This window comes from Trachurus japonicus, chromosome 6, assembly GCF_045865225.1.
Source record: "Trachurus japonicus isolate A0001 chromosome 6, Traja_1.0".
Lineage (NCBI taxonomy): Eukaryota > Metazoa > Chordata > Actinopteri > Carangiformes > Carangidae > Trachurus > Trachurus japonicus.
The window spans coordinates 20,186,976-20,202,980 of NC_140912.1; the positions used below are offsets into that span (position 1 = coordinate 20,186,976).

The 16,005-nt window shown below is 42.3% G+C and overlaps 1 protein-coding gene across 7 annotated transcripts in view; it reads left to right on the top strand.

The window, feature by feature from the left end:
- brsk2a (BR serine/threonine kinase 2a) overlaps positions 1-16,005 on the top strand; it is a 155,342-nt gene that overhangs the window by 124,277 nt on the left and 15,060 nt on the right. For 4 of the 7 annotated variants that reach the window (XM_085779660.1, XM_085779659.1, XM_085779664.1 and 1 more), the window contains exons 6-13: positions 208-241; positions 380-448; positions 2,039-2,185; positions 7,581-7,612; positions 9,734-9,898; positions 11,080-11,177; positions 12,063-12,213; positions 12,439-12,504. In XM_085779660.1, the coding sequence (XP_085635786.1) occupies positions 208-241; positions 380-448; positions 2,039-2,185; positions 7,581-7,612; positions 9,734-9,898; positions 11,080-11,177; positions 12,063-12,213; positions 12,439-12,504 (762 nt within the window). The remainder of the gene's footprint in view (positions 1-207; positions 242-379; positions 449-2,038; positions 2,186-7,580; positions 7,613-9,733; positions 9,899-11,079; positions 11,178-12,062; positions 12,214-12,438; positions 12,505-16,005) is intronic. The other 3 variants (XM_085779662.1, XM_085779661.1, XM_085779663.1) reach the window with 1 other exon arrangement.

A 16,005-nucleotide genomic window follows, 5' to 3' on the forward strand; every position in this document is an offset into this window, starting at 1 on the left:
CTGGAGACATTTACTGTCTGCTTAAATTGTTCTTTTCACATTTTCATACAGGGGTGTTACCAGTGTATAATGTTTGGTGTGTCATGATTGTATAGCCTGACTTATTTTGCAGTGCAGCAGTAGATTTACACTAGACATCAATAACCTAGATCTGCTCTTTCTTTCTGTTTCTTCCTGGATTGACTCTTTTTTCTCCATTTCCAACAGATCTCCACACTACGCCTGTCCAGAGGTCATCAGGGTAAGTCTGTTTTTTTTTTTCTAAACAGATTTGTAAAATAGTTTTTGCTCCACTAACCTTCTCTTCTTCCTGCACCTTATTTTAAACATCCCTAAGACTTTGTCCAAGCCCGTTAACAAACACCGCTGTTGTCCGCAGGGGGAGAAATATGACGGGAGGAAAGCAGACGTCTGGAGCTGTGGGGTCATTCTTTTTGCCCTGTTGGTGGTGAGTGTCATCTCGTTCTTCACTAACTGATGCTGATTGGACTGACACACAGTTTAAAACTCCCCGTGAAATGTGGCATAATGTAATTTTTACCATGAAGTGTCGCCGTCCCTCCGCGGCCGACAGTATGTCTAGCCTTTACCCCCCGGCTGCTCTGGATCAATAGGAGAAAGCGAGCGAACCCTGCGACAGGACTGCAACACCCTGGATGCTGACTCCAGGTTGACCTTAGTGGAGTGTGAGAAGGTGGTGGGAGCTGGAAGCCACCGCGAAGCCTGGAGCGTAAACTCCGGGAGTTAAATCCAAAATCCTTCCATTTACAAGGTCTCACCAGAAAAGTTGCAGAGACGCCCTCAAGCTGATATTCCTGCGCAATGGAAGATCAGAGAATAGAAGCATCTTTTTATTCATTATCCTGTATCCACACACAACGCTGTATCCATAATCAGGTCTATTCTCCAGCTACATTATGTCTGTGGTTCCCCAGCCGTGCAGCCCCGAAGCTTTGTTTCATCAACAGCTGTACTATAGTTCCTACACACTCCTGCACCATGAATAATTCATACAGTCAAACTGAAAAGAAGAGAGCCCAAAATAAATACCAACGCTGACAGGGCGGCTTTTTGGCCACAGGCCCTGTGTATTTGTCTTTGTTTTTGCCTCTTTGTTCCTCACTCCGTCTCTTCCCGTCTCATATGTGTGTGTTTACTTTTGTTAAGGACAGTCTCCCTTCCACTTTTGTGTTGCATAAACTTGAAGTTGTTTACCATTGTCTCCATCGTGGCCGTCCGTCTCTCACTCCAAACAAAAGTTGTTGGTTTTTTTGGTTGTTTTTTTCCCCCACACTCTCACTGTTTGACTGCAGATGAATACTGTCTTTCTCCAGTTTTGTCCTGCTGTCTGGCTGTGAGATAACCATTTGTCTGATTGTGGGAGACACGCATACTCCCCAGCAGTTAGGCTACACTCAGATCATCTGTTACACAAGCCTGCCCCCTTTTTTATTTTTTCTCCCTCTACTCTACCTCTTTTCATTTCTCAGCTTTCTTTCTGTCTTTCACCCCCCTCCCCTCTACTGAATCTTGTCTTCTGGTGGAGGTTGTCATTCATCAAACAGCCACATCTGTGAGATGTCAGCTCGCTCTGATAAATGACTCTGATGAGAGAATGCTAAATGAACGAGGTAAATGAGAAAGCTGGGTAATTATTAGAAAAGCCCTGTTTTCATCTTACCGCTGTTTATTATTTATATTTGCATCGCCGCTGAGAGCAGAAAGCTCTAATTGAAGAATTGAACAAGTTGAGAAAGCAAGCCTGTTCTTAAAGTCAAGCAGAATCAAGACTCAAAATGTGTTTTTCGTTTGTTTTTGCAAGGCTTTTTAGTTTTTCGCATTCTTTTTCATTCTTTTTTTCTTTCCCGACCTCAATCGAGTGAAGTCTTATTTTCTGTTCTAACGCAGCCTTTATAACAAGTGCACACTGTTTCTTCTTTGCTAGGTTTTTCATTCCTACACACATACAGAACATCCTCACCATTTGCTATTTCATTTCTCTTTTCTCACTCTCTGCTTCTTGCGTGTGTCTCTCCAGGGCGCTCTGCCGTTTGATGATGACAACCTGAGGAATCTTCTGGAGAAGGTGAAGTTGGGGGTGTTTCACATGCCGCACTTTATCCCTCCAGACTGTCAGAACCTTCTCCGTGGCATGATTGAAGTGGATGCTACCAAAAGACTAACGGTCAGTTCAATAAGAGTGGATGAAAAACACATTATGATTATCTACATATACCTCTCTGTTCTTTTGGTCTAGGGCCACTTGGTTCCAATAGAGAGAATTCTTCATGCAACATGCAAGAAGGAATAATTCTTAACCTGCCTGAATTGGAGATGAATCCTGCAGCTCAGTCCCACACTATTACAGAAAGCTTTCCCAAAAGAGTGCAGGCTGCTGCAACACTAAATAGGTGTTAACTATGTGTATACAGTATGTCCATGCCCATTGTTTAAGAAGGAACATAACACCCCATGTGTGCCTCAAAGATGACTGTGGCCCTGGTGTCAGTGGATAGTTTGATGAATATATATATATTAGGGCTGTCAATTGATTTAAAAAAAAAAAAAATGAATCGCACAATTTTCGATTTATGTTAAATCATCAAATTAATGTAGAATAAACACAACTATAGTATATTTGAATTCAAAGACTAATTTATTGGCTTTCTTTAAACTTTGAATACAGTTTCTCTCCTGTGAAGTACAAAATTGGCACAAAAGAGGCACCTTGCTTATATCCTCCAACAGAAATAATAACAAAACCCAGGTTTACATGTGTTGAAGTCATAGACTGTGCAGGTTGAATATCAAAACCACTCCAGACTGCTTCTGCGCATGCACCAACAACATTTTCTTTTTCCTTTTTTTCCTACCACGCTGGTGTGAACGGAACACTTTTTTATGTAGCTGTGCTCCGCAGACGTGCACGAAAAAACAAGCACATCGCACTGAACTCCCCTCTGTAAACTAGATTTAATGTAGACCGATCGGTTCATTGTAAAACATTAATTTATTAATGTAAATGAGGTGATTTGTGTACATACAGATCCCAGAGGCAGCGCTGCTCTTCTGTCCAGTTAATCAATGAGACCAATATTTATCCCCTAAAAAGAATTAAACCAGCCAGCAGTAAACCACTAAAGACCTGTGGGTAAGTTAATTGGCTCTCTTTCTTACCCCGGGATGATGACGCAGGTTGACCGGCCGACCACCTCAGGAGAACGGGCTGCTGCGCTGCCTCTGATATGACCCGCTGGTCCCGGTCGCTGCTCCCACAGGTGGAGCTTCACTTCTCCCAAAACGTCAGAGCAAACTTCCAAACAGGCCTCATTTGAATAAACTAACTGCATATTTTTAAAGGTACTTTATTGGGATAAAGTAAAAATATTGGGAATCTAAACGGTCAATTACTCGCATGGAAAAATATTAAAACTTAATAAAGTGACGAATAACAGCGTTACAGTTGGTACGTCACATGTATGTATGAATGCATGTATGCCTCATGCTTTATTAGTATGCGTTATGTGTTTCTATACTGCATACAGGTAAACTCTCTTTCTCATTATGCACTATTCATATGTTCTCAGTGTCTCACTGTGTATTGAATAGACCTGAATAGAATTTTCTATTGGAGTACCACGACCAGCAGTGATTACTAATTATGTTATAGAATCTGCAAAACACATTTTAGTAAGTATTCATACAAATATAGACACAATAGGTCTGAGTTAAGTGAGGAAAATCTTTGTTCTGCAAATTCACAGCAAGCTGAAAAAACTTGTAATGCTTCAAGGAGAGAGTAAGATGGCAAAGATACACACTTAAACGAAAGTGGCTAATATCATCTCCTGCCAAGCCAACCATTGTCTTTTTGTTTCTTCGTTCCTCCCTTGTGTTCCAAATGTGTTTTTCCTCATCCCCAATTCTGTTTGAGTCCTTCCTTCAGTACAGAGTGTGAATTCAGGGGAGGTTTTCTGTTTGTGTTCTCTCCCACTGCACTGTTTAGTGCAATCATCACAATGCCAGTCCCTTTCGACACGGCAACCGATCACCTTGGCAAGGCGGCTGGAATAGGGCACGGGAGCACAGAGATGTGAAGGGCAGCGAGTCTGAACAGAGAAAGAGCGGAATGGACAAAGGGCGATGTAAATAATGAAAGTGGCTTAGAGAACTCAAAAGTATATACTTCACAGAAAGATGGAGCTGCCCTGAATTTGAAATACAGGACAAGAACAGATGACGCACAGAGAATCAGACGAGCTTGCAAGAGACTGTAGCTGCACACGCTCAAGATAAAAACCCAGATTTTCATATGCATACTGTATACTGTATGTACACACACCCTCTCCAGTTATCTTTGTGAACCAGTGCAGTAAACAATACTGTTTTCATGAACTTACCTGTGAGTAAATGTGGTTACACCACCTGTAGGTTGATGCTGCTCCATTTCCCCCATGCCTTAGCTCATCTCACACAGTGGCAGAATGACTTAAACTTTCACAGGAATGTGAAAGGCACGTAAAAAATAGACCGGAAAAGCTACAAAGAAAGAGATGCTCATTTGCAGGCGAGTTGACAACTTGAAGGTGAAACCCCTCAGATAAGCAGCAAGTGTTGAAGCATCAACTAGAAAAGACCTCCACCTCTTTGGTATGCTGTGTGTGCTTTATTTTTCTGTTCTCTCTGCCTGACGAGAACAGGTCACCCTGATATCCCCTAGATATGTCCAGCAGCCTCCAGCGCTGTCCTCGACAAAAGCGTTACACACGGACAGAGCTGCTGGGAGAGAATATGCTACCTGTCCAACCCCCTCTTGTGCATGATGGCTCCAAACAGAGCTCAGGGGATGTGTTGTAACCTTACAGAATGTCAAAGAGCCCTGTTAGATTGAGAATTCTTGGAGTTTAGTGTGCGACAGACCTGGATGAAGACAGGTAAGCTCAAGGGTGGAAATGACATCATATGGTGCCATGTTCTTTTGCTATAGGGATCATTGACGATGTTGACACTAGTTTGTTGAATCAAAGTGTTAGGGTTAGAGACCATAACTACTCTCTGTGTTTCAAAACGACTATTGTCACTTTCTGTTAATTAGATTTTGCTAGTAGATGCACACAAGTACACACACAATGCCAAGGCCCCCACAGAGTTCTGAGTGGGAGGGCACGTACCCGGGCTTAAGGGGCTTAGCTCAATAAAAGCCCTTCTCTTCATTTCCTGTCTGTTTAGCCAGGGCCCTGGAGGCGACCAGGACAGCCACCTCAACGCAGTCATCTCATCTTCACAATTCAAATGAACACAGACACCCTGGAAAGATCTTCCACCTTGTGATCCCTGGCTAATGAAAGGGATTGGCTAGCTTATTACATTAAAGAGCAGTTCATCACAGACAGATAATACCCTCACAGGGATGTAGCAGATGAAGTATACTGAGGTTTCCGGAATGAAAACATAGCAAGTGTGTGTGTGTTTTTTTGTGTGTCAGAGTAAAACTTGACCTCATTCACTGCACTGATGTGCTGAAACCACTAGCTTCTCCCTTTATGACAGTGCGTGTGAGCCTCTACAGGCATCCATTAAGAAATCTTTGTGTGTGTAGTGTCTCGGGATCTCTGTGTTTCTTCCTGATACGAGGACTTCAAAGATCCCTCTGTCGCCATTCTCTCAGCAAAAGCAGTAACAACAGAAAGTGAAGCTGTAAAAAAAAAAAAATACATAGCCTATAGCTTCAAGGCTCCTAGCCAATATAAGTAACAGATACAAGTTGTAAAAAAAAAAGCTTAATTTTCTGCCTCATGTAAAACCTAAAAAGAAAAAATCACTCAACATTACGGCTCTTGAGATAATCTAAATGCATGGGAAATAAACACACAAAGCGTACGGTTCTGTTTTTCTTCCCTCGACTGTCTTTTCCTTTTGAACACTTAAATTAATTCCAAGTTAAATGAAGTGTGTGTGTGTGTGTGTGTGTGTGTATATATATATATACACTTACTGACATACTTACTGATGTAGCTTAACCACATCCAATCATGCCAGAGCCTACAGAATCTGAAGTTTCTGCTGCTCTGCTAAGCTAATTTAGCTCTTAGCAGGACTTTATCAGGTGTTCCTTTTTGTAATTGGATTTAATTTCTGCCTTATTTATAGTAATATAATCATAGACTGTAATTTAAAACATAATTACTAAGATGTTGGAGAATTAAAACAGTTTTTTCACCATTGCCCCACACAAACTAAATGTCTCTATCTGCTCTAATAAACAGCCACACAGCACATGCATGCACACGCTGGGGCTTGATACACTTCTGTATCAATGAAAGCTTACAAGAGAATTAATTTATGCTGCATCCAGATAAAGATGTACCTGAGTACACACTCAGACACACACCAAGCCAAGTCAGTATTACAGCAGCATTCCTGTCTGCCAGAGTGAAAGCAGCTGGAATTGGTACTGTCACATTTAGAGGCTGATTGATGTGATACTGCATTTCAAAGCACATCACTTTCATGCCTGCGTGTGATATCGGTCTCTTGCCTCCAGGCCTTCAATAAAAGTTGGAGAGAGTAGGTCACCCACCGGCCTGTATCTGACAGGCAGGGTGTCTCTGTCAATACCATGACCTCTGTGGAGGCAGACAGGAATCAGCTATAGTCCCGTAACCGCAGCCTTCCTGCCTCTGCGATTGCGCTGATACCACATGAAGGCGTTTATGTGTGCCGAGGCGCAGAGGTGGATCCTCTGGGACGGCAAACACATCGAGACACTGATGGAGACACATACCCAAGAACTACACTTCTAAATAAGTGACAATAATTAGAGCTGCTATGTGTTTCCCTCCTGTGGTTCCACAACAACAGCAGGAGCAAATTAAAAAGTCCCAGCAGCGACATTGATCCTGTTTTCCTCTGTGGGCAGTTAAAACACGGTGAAGTCCCTCGAACAGACATCTTCCTCTGTTGCCCTTTTGCTCGCTGCTCCTGTCTCTCTCCGCATTCCCTTTTGCTGCAAAAAAACACCGTGCTGATAACGTTTGTCGCAAAATGGCTACATTTAGAGTGTGATGACAAGGGTAGCATCAAGAGAGTGTGTGTGTTTGTGAGAATAAGAGAGATGGGAAGGGAATGAGAACAGGAGATTCCCTTTAGACCAGAGGGCTTGGCAGGGTCAGCAGTGTGTGTGAGGGAGATAATATTCTCTGTTTATATAGCTCAGTGGTATCACCTCTCTCTTCTGTCTTGCTGTGCCTCTCTCTCTCTCTCTCTCTCTCTCTCCATCTTACTCTTTTTTCCCCCCAATAAGTTTTTTTTTCTCCCATTGGCGTTATTAATATTTGAAGGCCTCATTATTTACTTCCACCGTTCAATCTGGCCGTATTGTCTGCGGCGTTTCCATTAAGCCAGTAAGCTCAAGGCTTACTGTGAAGCCATACTGCACCAGCCGTTTCTATACACAAGCACTGACTGATGATTCTGTTGCCTTTCATTCATTCCTTAGTACCAAAAATATGATATAAAAATGATTCAAATCAAATGTGTTGTGTGTGTACTGAATGTTTATTTTCTCTTCTCCTTTACAGTTAGAACAGATCCAGAAGCACACATGGTACATGTAAGTAGTCTCTTACCTTCCTCTCTACACCCCTCACTACTCCTCCTCCACCTTCACCCTATTCTACAGGGCTTGTAGGCCTGGGGGGAGGTACCACATGATAAACGACTGTGAGTTTCAGCCGTGTACGCGAGAGTACCTTTGAGCAGGGCGTGACTCCACTTTGGGGGATGTGAGGGTAAATTGGCAGTGCATGAAAAGAGGATGTGCCGCATATGGTCATCTGAACAGGGAGCAGAGGACAAGGAAACGAGCATGGATGCGGTGCAGGGTGAACCTACCCTGACCTCAGTGTTCCCACCATTTAACTCTCATAACCGAGTGTACCCACCCTCGAAAGCCCAGCATAAATCTTTTGAGAAAATTTGTGCTGCGGGTCATTTTATGTCACGAGTTCATTTATGAGTTCTTTTTTTAATACCCTACCTCTAATAATCAGATTGTAAGAAGTAGTAGCGGACCCACTGTAAAAGTAATTTAAGGATTTTTAAGGTTATTCGGCTCCAAGAGCAAAGATGAATCATGGGTGGAAGTTGTGAGTCCTGGAAGGAGCGTGAGTTATGGTGTCTGTCGTGTGCTGAAAGATCATGAAAACAGACAGCCAGGCTGATAAAAGAAACAAGAACAGACAAGAGGAGAAGAGCGTGTGGAGGAAGATAATGTAGTGTAAGTGAGGAAGATGCCTGTCTTCTTGGTTTGCCAAGTGAATGGATGAACTCATGAATGGATGAACAAATGAGAGAGGTACTTCTATCTGTCAGCTTGCCTGTGGCTATTCATGTTAGAAGCAACCACATAGAATTTACACATTTACAGTCATATTTTCAAATAATTGTATTGGATTTCATTGAAATATAGAGATCCATGATTTCTTTAACAAAAATCCACCCTCTAACCTTCATTAAAGCAGGATTTATTTGGTCTATCCATCAGTGGATATAACACTCCGGAATCTAAATGTACTTTTCAGTACACACATGTCAGGAGAAACAGAGAGGTCTGTTTTTATTTTCAGTTTTATATGCACATAGTGAAACGGGGGGTTGGAGGTTGTGTGAGGTGATGGAAAGGTGGTTGTTTGTATGATTTTAATAGCTGCCTATGGGGTTTACGCTTTACTGGGCTCACCGGAGGGAAAGAAAAATAGATGAAGGGAAAGAAGTAGAAGGGTTGCATATTGACACAAACCTGTGTAGAAATTTGCCACATTTGTAGAAAAGGCAGATGGTTGTGGTCTTTGAAAAAGACTTCAAGAATCTACCAGATATCTTGTAGACATTGGTGTCTGTGCTAGTTCAGGCTTTCATTTTAAATCCCAAAGAAGATAAAGGCCTGTCTGTGTACTCCCCAAGACACACAGAGGCAGAGAAAAAATGACATAACTAGGAGAAGGTCTGGAAAAAACAGAGGTAATAATGAAAAAAAACTAAGTTTGGAAAGCCAACTGGAGAGGGGGAGATTGCAAAACTTAACAGTATGACTCAGTCATCTGTCTCCATCTCCGTGAGCGCGATGACCTGAGTTCACCCTCTGAAGCTTACTAGCGAAATGACTAAACCTGGCAGAAATACGTGACTATGAAAGTCTCATAATACGAGCCAGGGTCATAATGAGGTAAACACGTTACCCCAGATGACCAGCAGGCAAACAAACACTGACATACTTCTCACACTGTGATTTCTGTTTACACTACATGCTCATTAAATCGGTAAATCTGCGTTCCATTATGCCTCTTTAAGTCTTAGAAAGTATATGAAAACATTCACATCGGCCTATTGACAAATTTAATGATGTCAATAGCAGAGCAATAAGAATACGAAATGGTCTTTCAGATACCCGTAGTTTTTCATTGTATCATTTGATAGGACTCCACTAAGTGGTGTAAATCATCTGCTTAAATAACATGAGAAGCATGTTGTTTTGTGTTCTATGTGATTTTTGGTTTTATGTTGTGTTTTGAACATAATAAGGCAGCTAACATCATGTTGCAGGAATGTCAAAGACTGTATTTCTCTTTGCTATGCTGCTTAAAATTCAAATAAAGATATTGTGGGAAAAAGAATAAGAAATGGCTGACAGTGTCCTTATTTGTGTGTTGTTGTTTTTTTTATATATTCTCAGAGGGGGGAAGAACGAACCAGAGCCAGAGCAGCCTGTGCCCAGGAAGGTGACCATCCGCAGCCTGCCCTCTGCAGACGATATCGACCCAGACGTACTGGACAGCATGCACTCCCTGGGCTGCTTCAGAGACAAAAACAAACTACTGAAAGACCTACTCTCAGATGAGTGAGTGAACGGAGAGGCAAAACATGGGGACGGGGGACAAGGATGAGATTTGATATAGAAGACTAAGCAAAAGAAGAAGAGAAGTAGAGTGTGTTGAAATAGAAAAAAAAATGGTGGCGTAGGTGTGTGGTGCAGTTGGCCTTGGTTTTTCCCCAGCTCTTATGAAATCCTGTGAGGCTGTCACTTCAGATGTCAGAAGCCATAGATCACTTAACGGTTATCACACTGCGCTTACACCACTTGCTACTGGATGTGGATACAATCCCCCCAAACTGTTCTGAACTGATTTCATACTGCAAAACATGCTCCTGGGTCACATTGTTAATGCTGTGCTGCGCATGTTTGTGTCTCAGCTACACGTGTTTGAGTTTTGGTGCTCCTGTGAATTTACATTTGTGCTGAGTATAGGCTACTCTCCCTGCAGTTTCTCAAACACTTGTTTTTATTAATATGAGCATCGCTTTTCTTTTCAGTCTCCTTTGCCTCTACTTTACATTTGCCCGGTATCTTCCTTTTAATCCTAAACGAACATCACTATATAACTTTCCCCTCTGCCCATCTATTCCGTCGGCCTCCTTTCTCCTTGGAGTATTCTGTAATAGTGCTGGACTGGAGCAAAATCTGCGGTCTCCATCTCCACCCCCCCGGTTCATTTAAGCTGAAGTTGCAGGTCCTTGTCTCTTTGCCTCCTACTGCTTTCCAATCTGTCTTTATTATGGAGGGCCAATGCCTTTGCCTTTTGCATAGAGAGTATTGGCCTAGAGGCTAAAGATATTAGGCTGACTGATTTACTGGGAAAGAAAAGGATGAACTCATACGTTTTGATACTTCCATAAACTTACTAGCAGACGCTGCACATGGAAATAGGGCATATCCCTAAAAAATACATGCAGAATATTATATGATTGCTTAATGATCTGTGAAACTAAAGTTTTGTTTTAATGATGAAATCTATTTAGTAGCTTCTTCACAATGAACCCAAAACGATTAAAGAACATAAATCATAGTGAAGGTTTCTGCAGTTTAATGTCTTGGTCTTTAAGCACTTGCAGACCTTGCTGGGGTAACATGGGGTCACAGTGAAAATGAACGTTGGTACATAATCTAACGGCATAAATGACTGTATTATTTATGGGCATATTATCAATATTTTTATTTTCTAATTGCCCTCTCTTTTGCAGTGACAACCAAGAAAAGATGATCTACTTCCTGTTGCTGGACCGTAAGGAGAGATACCCAAGTCAGGAAGACCAGAATCTCCCCCCTCGCAATGAGATTGGTGAGGCTTGAAAAGAAAATATAAGTGTAGATAAAGAATGTGATGATCACAGAATAATAACTGAAGAAAAGAGCATAGCAGGGGGAAAGAAATCTGAAAAATACTGCTATGTGACTGGAATCTTTACCTTAAATGGCTTTTACACAGGCAAAAAAAAGTGGGTATATAGACAAGAATAAGTCCTGCAAGAAGTTAACACATGAGTGTTCCCACTGTCTGAGGCACGCCGAAGTGTTTTCCTCCCTCTGAAGGAATTGGATGAGCTCCAGTGGCGGTGGATTGACTCTCCAGTAGGATAAAGCTTTCTGTTTATTGAAAATAGACAAGCTTCTCAATGAAATATAGCGGCAGAAATAGAAGGTGTCGATAGGCCATATATTTCATTTATTTATTTATTTTTCCCACTGTCTGCTGACTGCTTCAGTTCAGATATTAACTCATTGGATAAAAAATTTAAAAAAAGATTTTCCCTTTCACACACCACAACCCAGCACAGATTTCCACCCACAGAAATCTGTGCAGAGACAGAGATGCTCTACTTAGACATCCGCCAGGTTTATTTTCTGACAAGAGCACTGCAAGAGGAGGAGTATTATGTGCAAGTGTGTGTGTGTGTGTGTGTGTGTGTGTGTGCGCGTGTGTCTGTGCTGTGAGATACCGACATTTTGATGAATAGACTCCCTCTTCAGTGAATGTGATACAGTCAATACAGTGGCCATTAGTTCAAGGTCTGGGAGGTAACCATTACTTATTCACTATTAGTTAAAATGTCAATGTGATCAGCACTAAAAATCACTCAAACACTTGAAGAATACACACAGAGGGGACATCAGGTTGCATTGCGGTGACTGAATCGGCCTGTTTCTGTTTCTCTGTTTCCTTCAGATCCTCCAAGGAAGCGGGTGGACTCCCCCATGTTGAACCGACACGGCAAGAGGAGACCAGAGAGGAAGTCCATGGAGGTGCTCAGCGTCACAGATGGAGGCTCTCCCGTGCCGGCTAGGAGGGCTATTGACATGACGCAGCATGGACAAAGGTACGTGTGCAGGCCAAAAGCAAAAAAGGAAAAAGAAATACCCATGAAAGGAGAGAGTGTGTGTGCATGTGTGCGTGTGTGTGGAGGATCTCGCAGCCCAGTGGTTTCAGATGGTCTGACAGCGAGTCTGGCTCTGATGTCAGCAGGATACATTGTGGAAAAAAAATAAAAATAAAATAAACAGAGACTGACTCTCTGCTCGCTTTGTCTCCTGTCTCACTGTAGTAAATCAGTGTACAGTAAAAGCTTGGATATTCCTGACGCCAGTACAAAATGCAGCAAAGAAGAAAGGTATTCACTTGTCACTCACTCCCCGTGCTTTCACCTCCTCTCTGCTCTGTGCCTTCACCCTCATGTGAGGAGACGTCCGTGGCAGGATGTTAAGATGCAGCGGAGCTTTTCTGTTGCTTTGTTTTTACATTGCGATGACATGTGCAGCATGCGGCAGCCTCGCAGGTCTGTTTTAATATGTCGTAACTCCTCTGAAAAATAAAAGATCTGCTGTGTCCTACAGAGTCAACAACTCTAGGACGTCCACTTCTAAAAATCGACTTAACTCTCTTAATTAACTTAATTCTCAAACTGAAGAAGATGACACATTTGCAATTCAGAGCCTTAATATCTACAGCCCCCCCGTTTTCCGGTGTTAGCTCAATTATCTCTTTTTTTTTTACATAATCTGAATGCATTGATAATCACTTTCTCCCATACTGTGCCCCACTTTCTCCAGATGCAGAACAATTCTCCATTTCTCCGTTTGAGAAATGTTCAAGTCAAGCAGAGCTACATCGCGACAAGGCGCAGTGGGCTGATTTTAAAATCTATTTCCTCATCTTATTTCAACAAGCAATATATCATCACACACATCACACATCTCTGCTCAGAGGCAGTGACATTTGTGACAGCGGGGGAGATTGAATCTGAGGGGGTGATAACCTGATCTGCCTAATGATAGGCAGATTGGCAGAGTGCTGGGAAAAGCTTTCAGAGGTGGAGGATGTAAAATGCAGAGGCAGCGAGTGCATGGACTATATAGATAAAAAAAATTATATATATAGTCATAATATTGAAAATTCATCTGAAAGCTAGATACATGAGCAACTCCTCACCTAACATTTTCGCTATAACAAAATATCAAGAATATATTTCCACTTCATCCCACTGGGAGAAGTCACTTCAGAAGTTTTAAATCCATTTCAAGAGCTCCCACCTCTAAACACTTCTGCTTAATTCTTTCTGTCCTCTGGTGCCTCTGAATTTCAGTTTAAGATTCATCTTCTTGTGTTTCATCGCCTCCACTCCTCTCGACTCTTTCGTCCCTTCAGGCGATCCGAGTCTTATCTCTTCTTTATTTAAAGGTTGCGTTAGAGTAGGAGCTGCCTTCTTCTGCCCTTCGCCGAGACTCGTCTGTTTCAGTCAAGTCCAGAATTTCAAAACCGGGCTGGTTTACAATGACTTTGTGGAGCGTTTGTAATAACTTCCTTGAACACAGGTTCATGCATCAAAGATAATTGAATGGAGTGAGCTATAAAGGGCACTGAAATGAGTGGTGTGAGCCTTTATCTAAAGTAAGTTTACAGATAAATCTTGCTAAGTTCTAGCAAGCAGCTTATGAAATAGGTTTGTGTGCGAGTCGTACGTACATCGGCCACCACAGTCATAAAAAAAAAAGCTCCCCTGCATCTTTCCTCCATGCTACTTTAAATCAGTGTGTATTTTTCATATTCCTCCACCCAAATCTCTCTCAGGGGCTCCTCCTTACCCTTTCATATCTGCTCTCTCTCGCTCTCTCTCTTTCGTGGTCCCTTGTGTGCAGCTGACCTTCAGTTCCAAACACCCCCCTCTGTTAGTATGGAATTGCTATGCTAATGTGGAAACGCTGCTAGTTTTTCTCTGTCTGGCTTCCTATCAGCTGTGGTGGGTTGGAGGCGGGGGGAGCCGGCCATACCCTCCGCCTCCAAATCAAATCAAATCTCTCTTGCTATATGTCTTCTTTTCCCCCACTGCAATTCATAGCTCTCCAGCTGATCGGTGGGGGGGGTGGGTGGGGGTGTCTTGGTAACAAAGTCCGTGTGAAACTGGATTTTCGTTGTGTTTTTGAACTTTTCTGCCTATCATGTCCTTGTGTGCACTTTGTTTGATCATGTGCCTGCTTGTGGACGTGGGCGTGTGTGTGTGTATATAGACGATAGTGTTGGGGAGACACATACGTAGCAGAATACCGTCCAAAGATTTGACTGACTTTTTCTCTGAACCTAACCTTATCTTTCCCCGACAGCAAACTTTTGTCGACAGCACAGAAGATTCACGGAACTTCAGATCAGAGGGTGTCAGAGAGAGACCTGACTTTGAAACATGTGTTTTGACAGGATACATTTCCACCAGCGTAAATGGTGGAAGATAGAGAGAGGGGGGAAACGGGTTTTTATCAAAAATTACACAACGAAAATGCCCGAACCTCGATCCTTATCCGCCGTTTTGCCTCGCGTATCTCGTACGGGCAGTTACAATCCGCACAACTACCCAGGCTACATTTTCATACATGTGAGTGGTGATTCGACTGCTCCTGTGAAGTATAATTGAATAGATTTGGGATAAATCCTTTAGTAGCCGTGTTTCACTGAAAGACACATGAGGACATTCTCACACAAATGCCCATTTCATTCTTTATATACCCAAAAGTATCTTAAAAAGACATTTAAAGCTAAACTCAAAGCACAAGGAATCCCACTGATTTAATTTTAAATCTTAACAACATGCCAGAAGAAATGAAGGGAGGTTAATGATATGTAAATGAAATATGGAAAAGTGCTGCAGTGTGAAGAAGAGAATATCAATTGATTTTTTTTTTCTCCTCTCTCTCTTTACAGCTCCGCTCTTGTTGCTTCATGCAGTTTGAATGTGTCGGGTTAGTCGGAGCAGTGTTAATAAGTCAGGCTCTCATGCTAATTATTGACTCTAATTTATTTAAGAGGCTCAAATGAGCACAAATAAAGCACCTTTAACACTGATCTCTACAACAGAATCTGCAGGGGTCTCACTACATTTAGAAATTTGAGGAGCTGGGCTGTGAATATTAATGTGCCGAGTCCTCGGGGAGTTGTCAGGGCTCAGGAAAAGGAAATGAATTTAAACAGCGTGTTGATTTATTTGAACGTCTACCTCACTCCACGTAGAAAAACGTCACCGGCAGATAAAGTCAGTATAGATGAGGAAGAAGAAAGAGAGGAATGTAACTTTGTCCACCTGCCTTAGATGCTGCTACCAGAGCATTTGTATTGTGTTTTTGGCTTCAGCAGGGTTATTCATTTGCCGTTTGACTCCTGGCATCATCCTTTTTTTTGCTTTGCTTCTTTTTCGTTTTATTTCAGTCCATGCCCTCATCCCAGAACCTCTTGTACTTGTTCCACTCCCCACAGTCCAACATTAGACCCCCACGGGTGCTTTGGATGGGTCTCTGACACAGCCGGTGGTCACAAACGGAGGACAATGGGCCCATTCCAAAAAAGGCTCATGGGAAATGTTACTGTGCAGGACTAATGGATAATGGAAAGGCTAGAATAGAGGCCACACACATGAACCTTGTATGGTGTCCAGCTGTGCCGGTAGTTTTGTTTTTATTTGTACACGTTTTGAGATCATCCTTCATGAGTCGAGCTAATGGAAATGTTTTTGTCAAAGCCGAGAAGTGTTTGGAGCCATTATATTCATAAAAGCTGCAATATCACAATACAAAAACACTCTGTTCCAAGTGAAGTGAAGTCACAAATGAAGCTTAGTTACTGAATATGC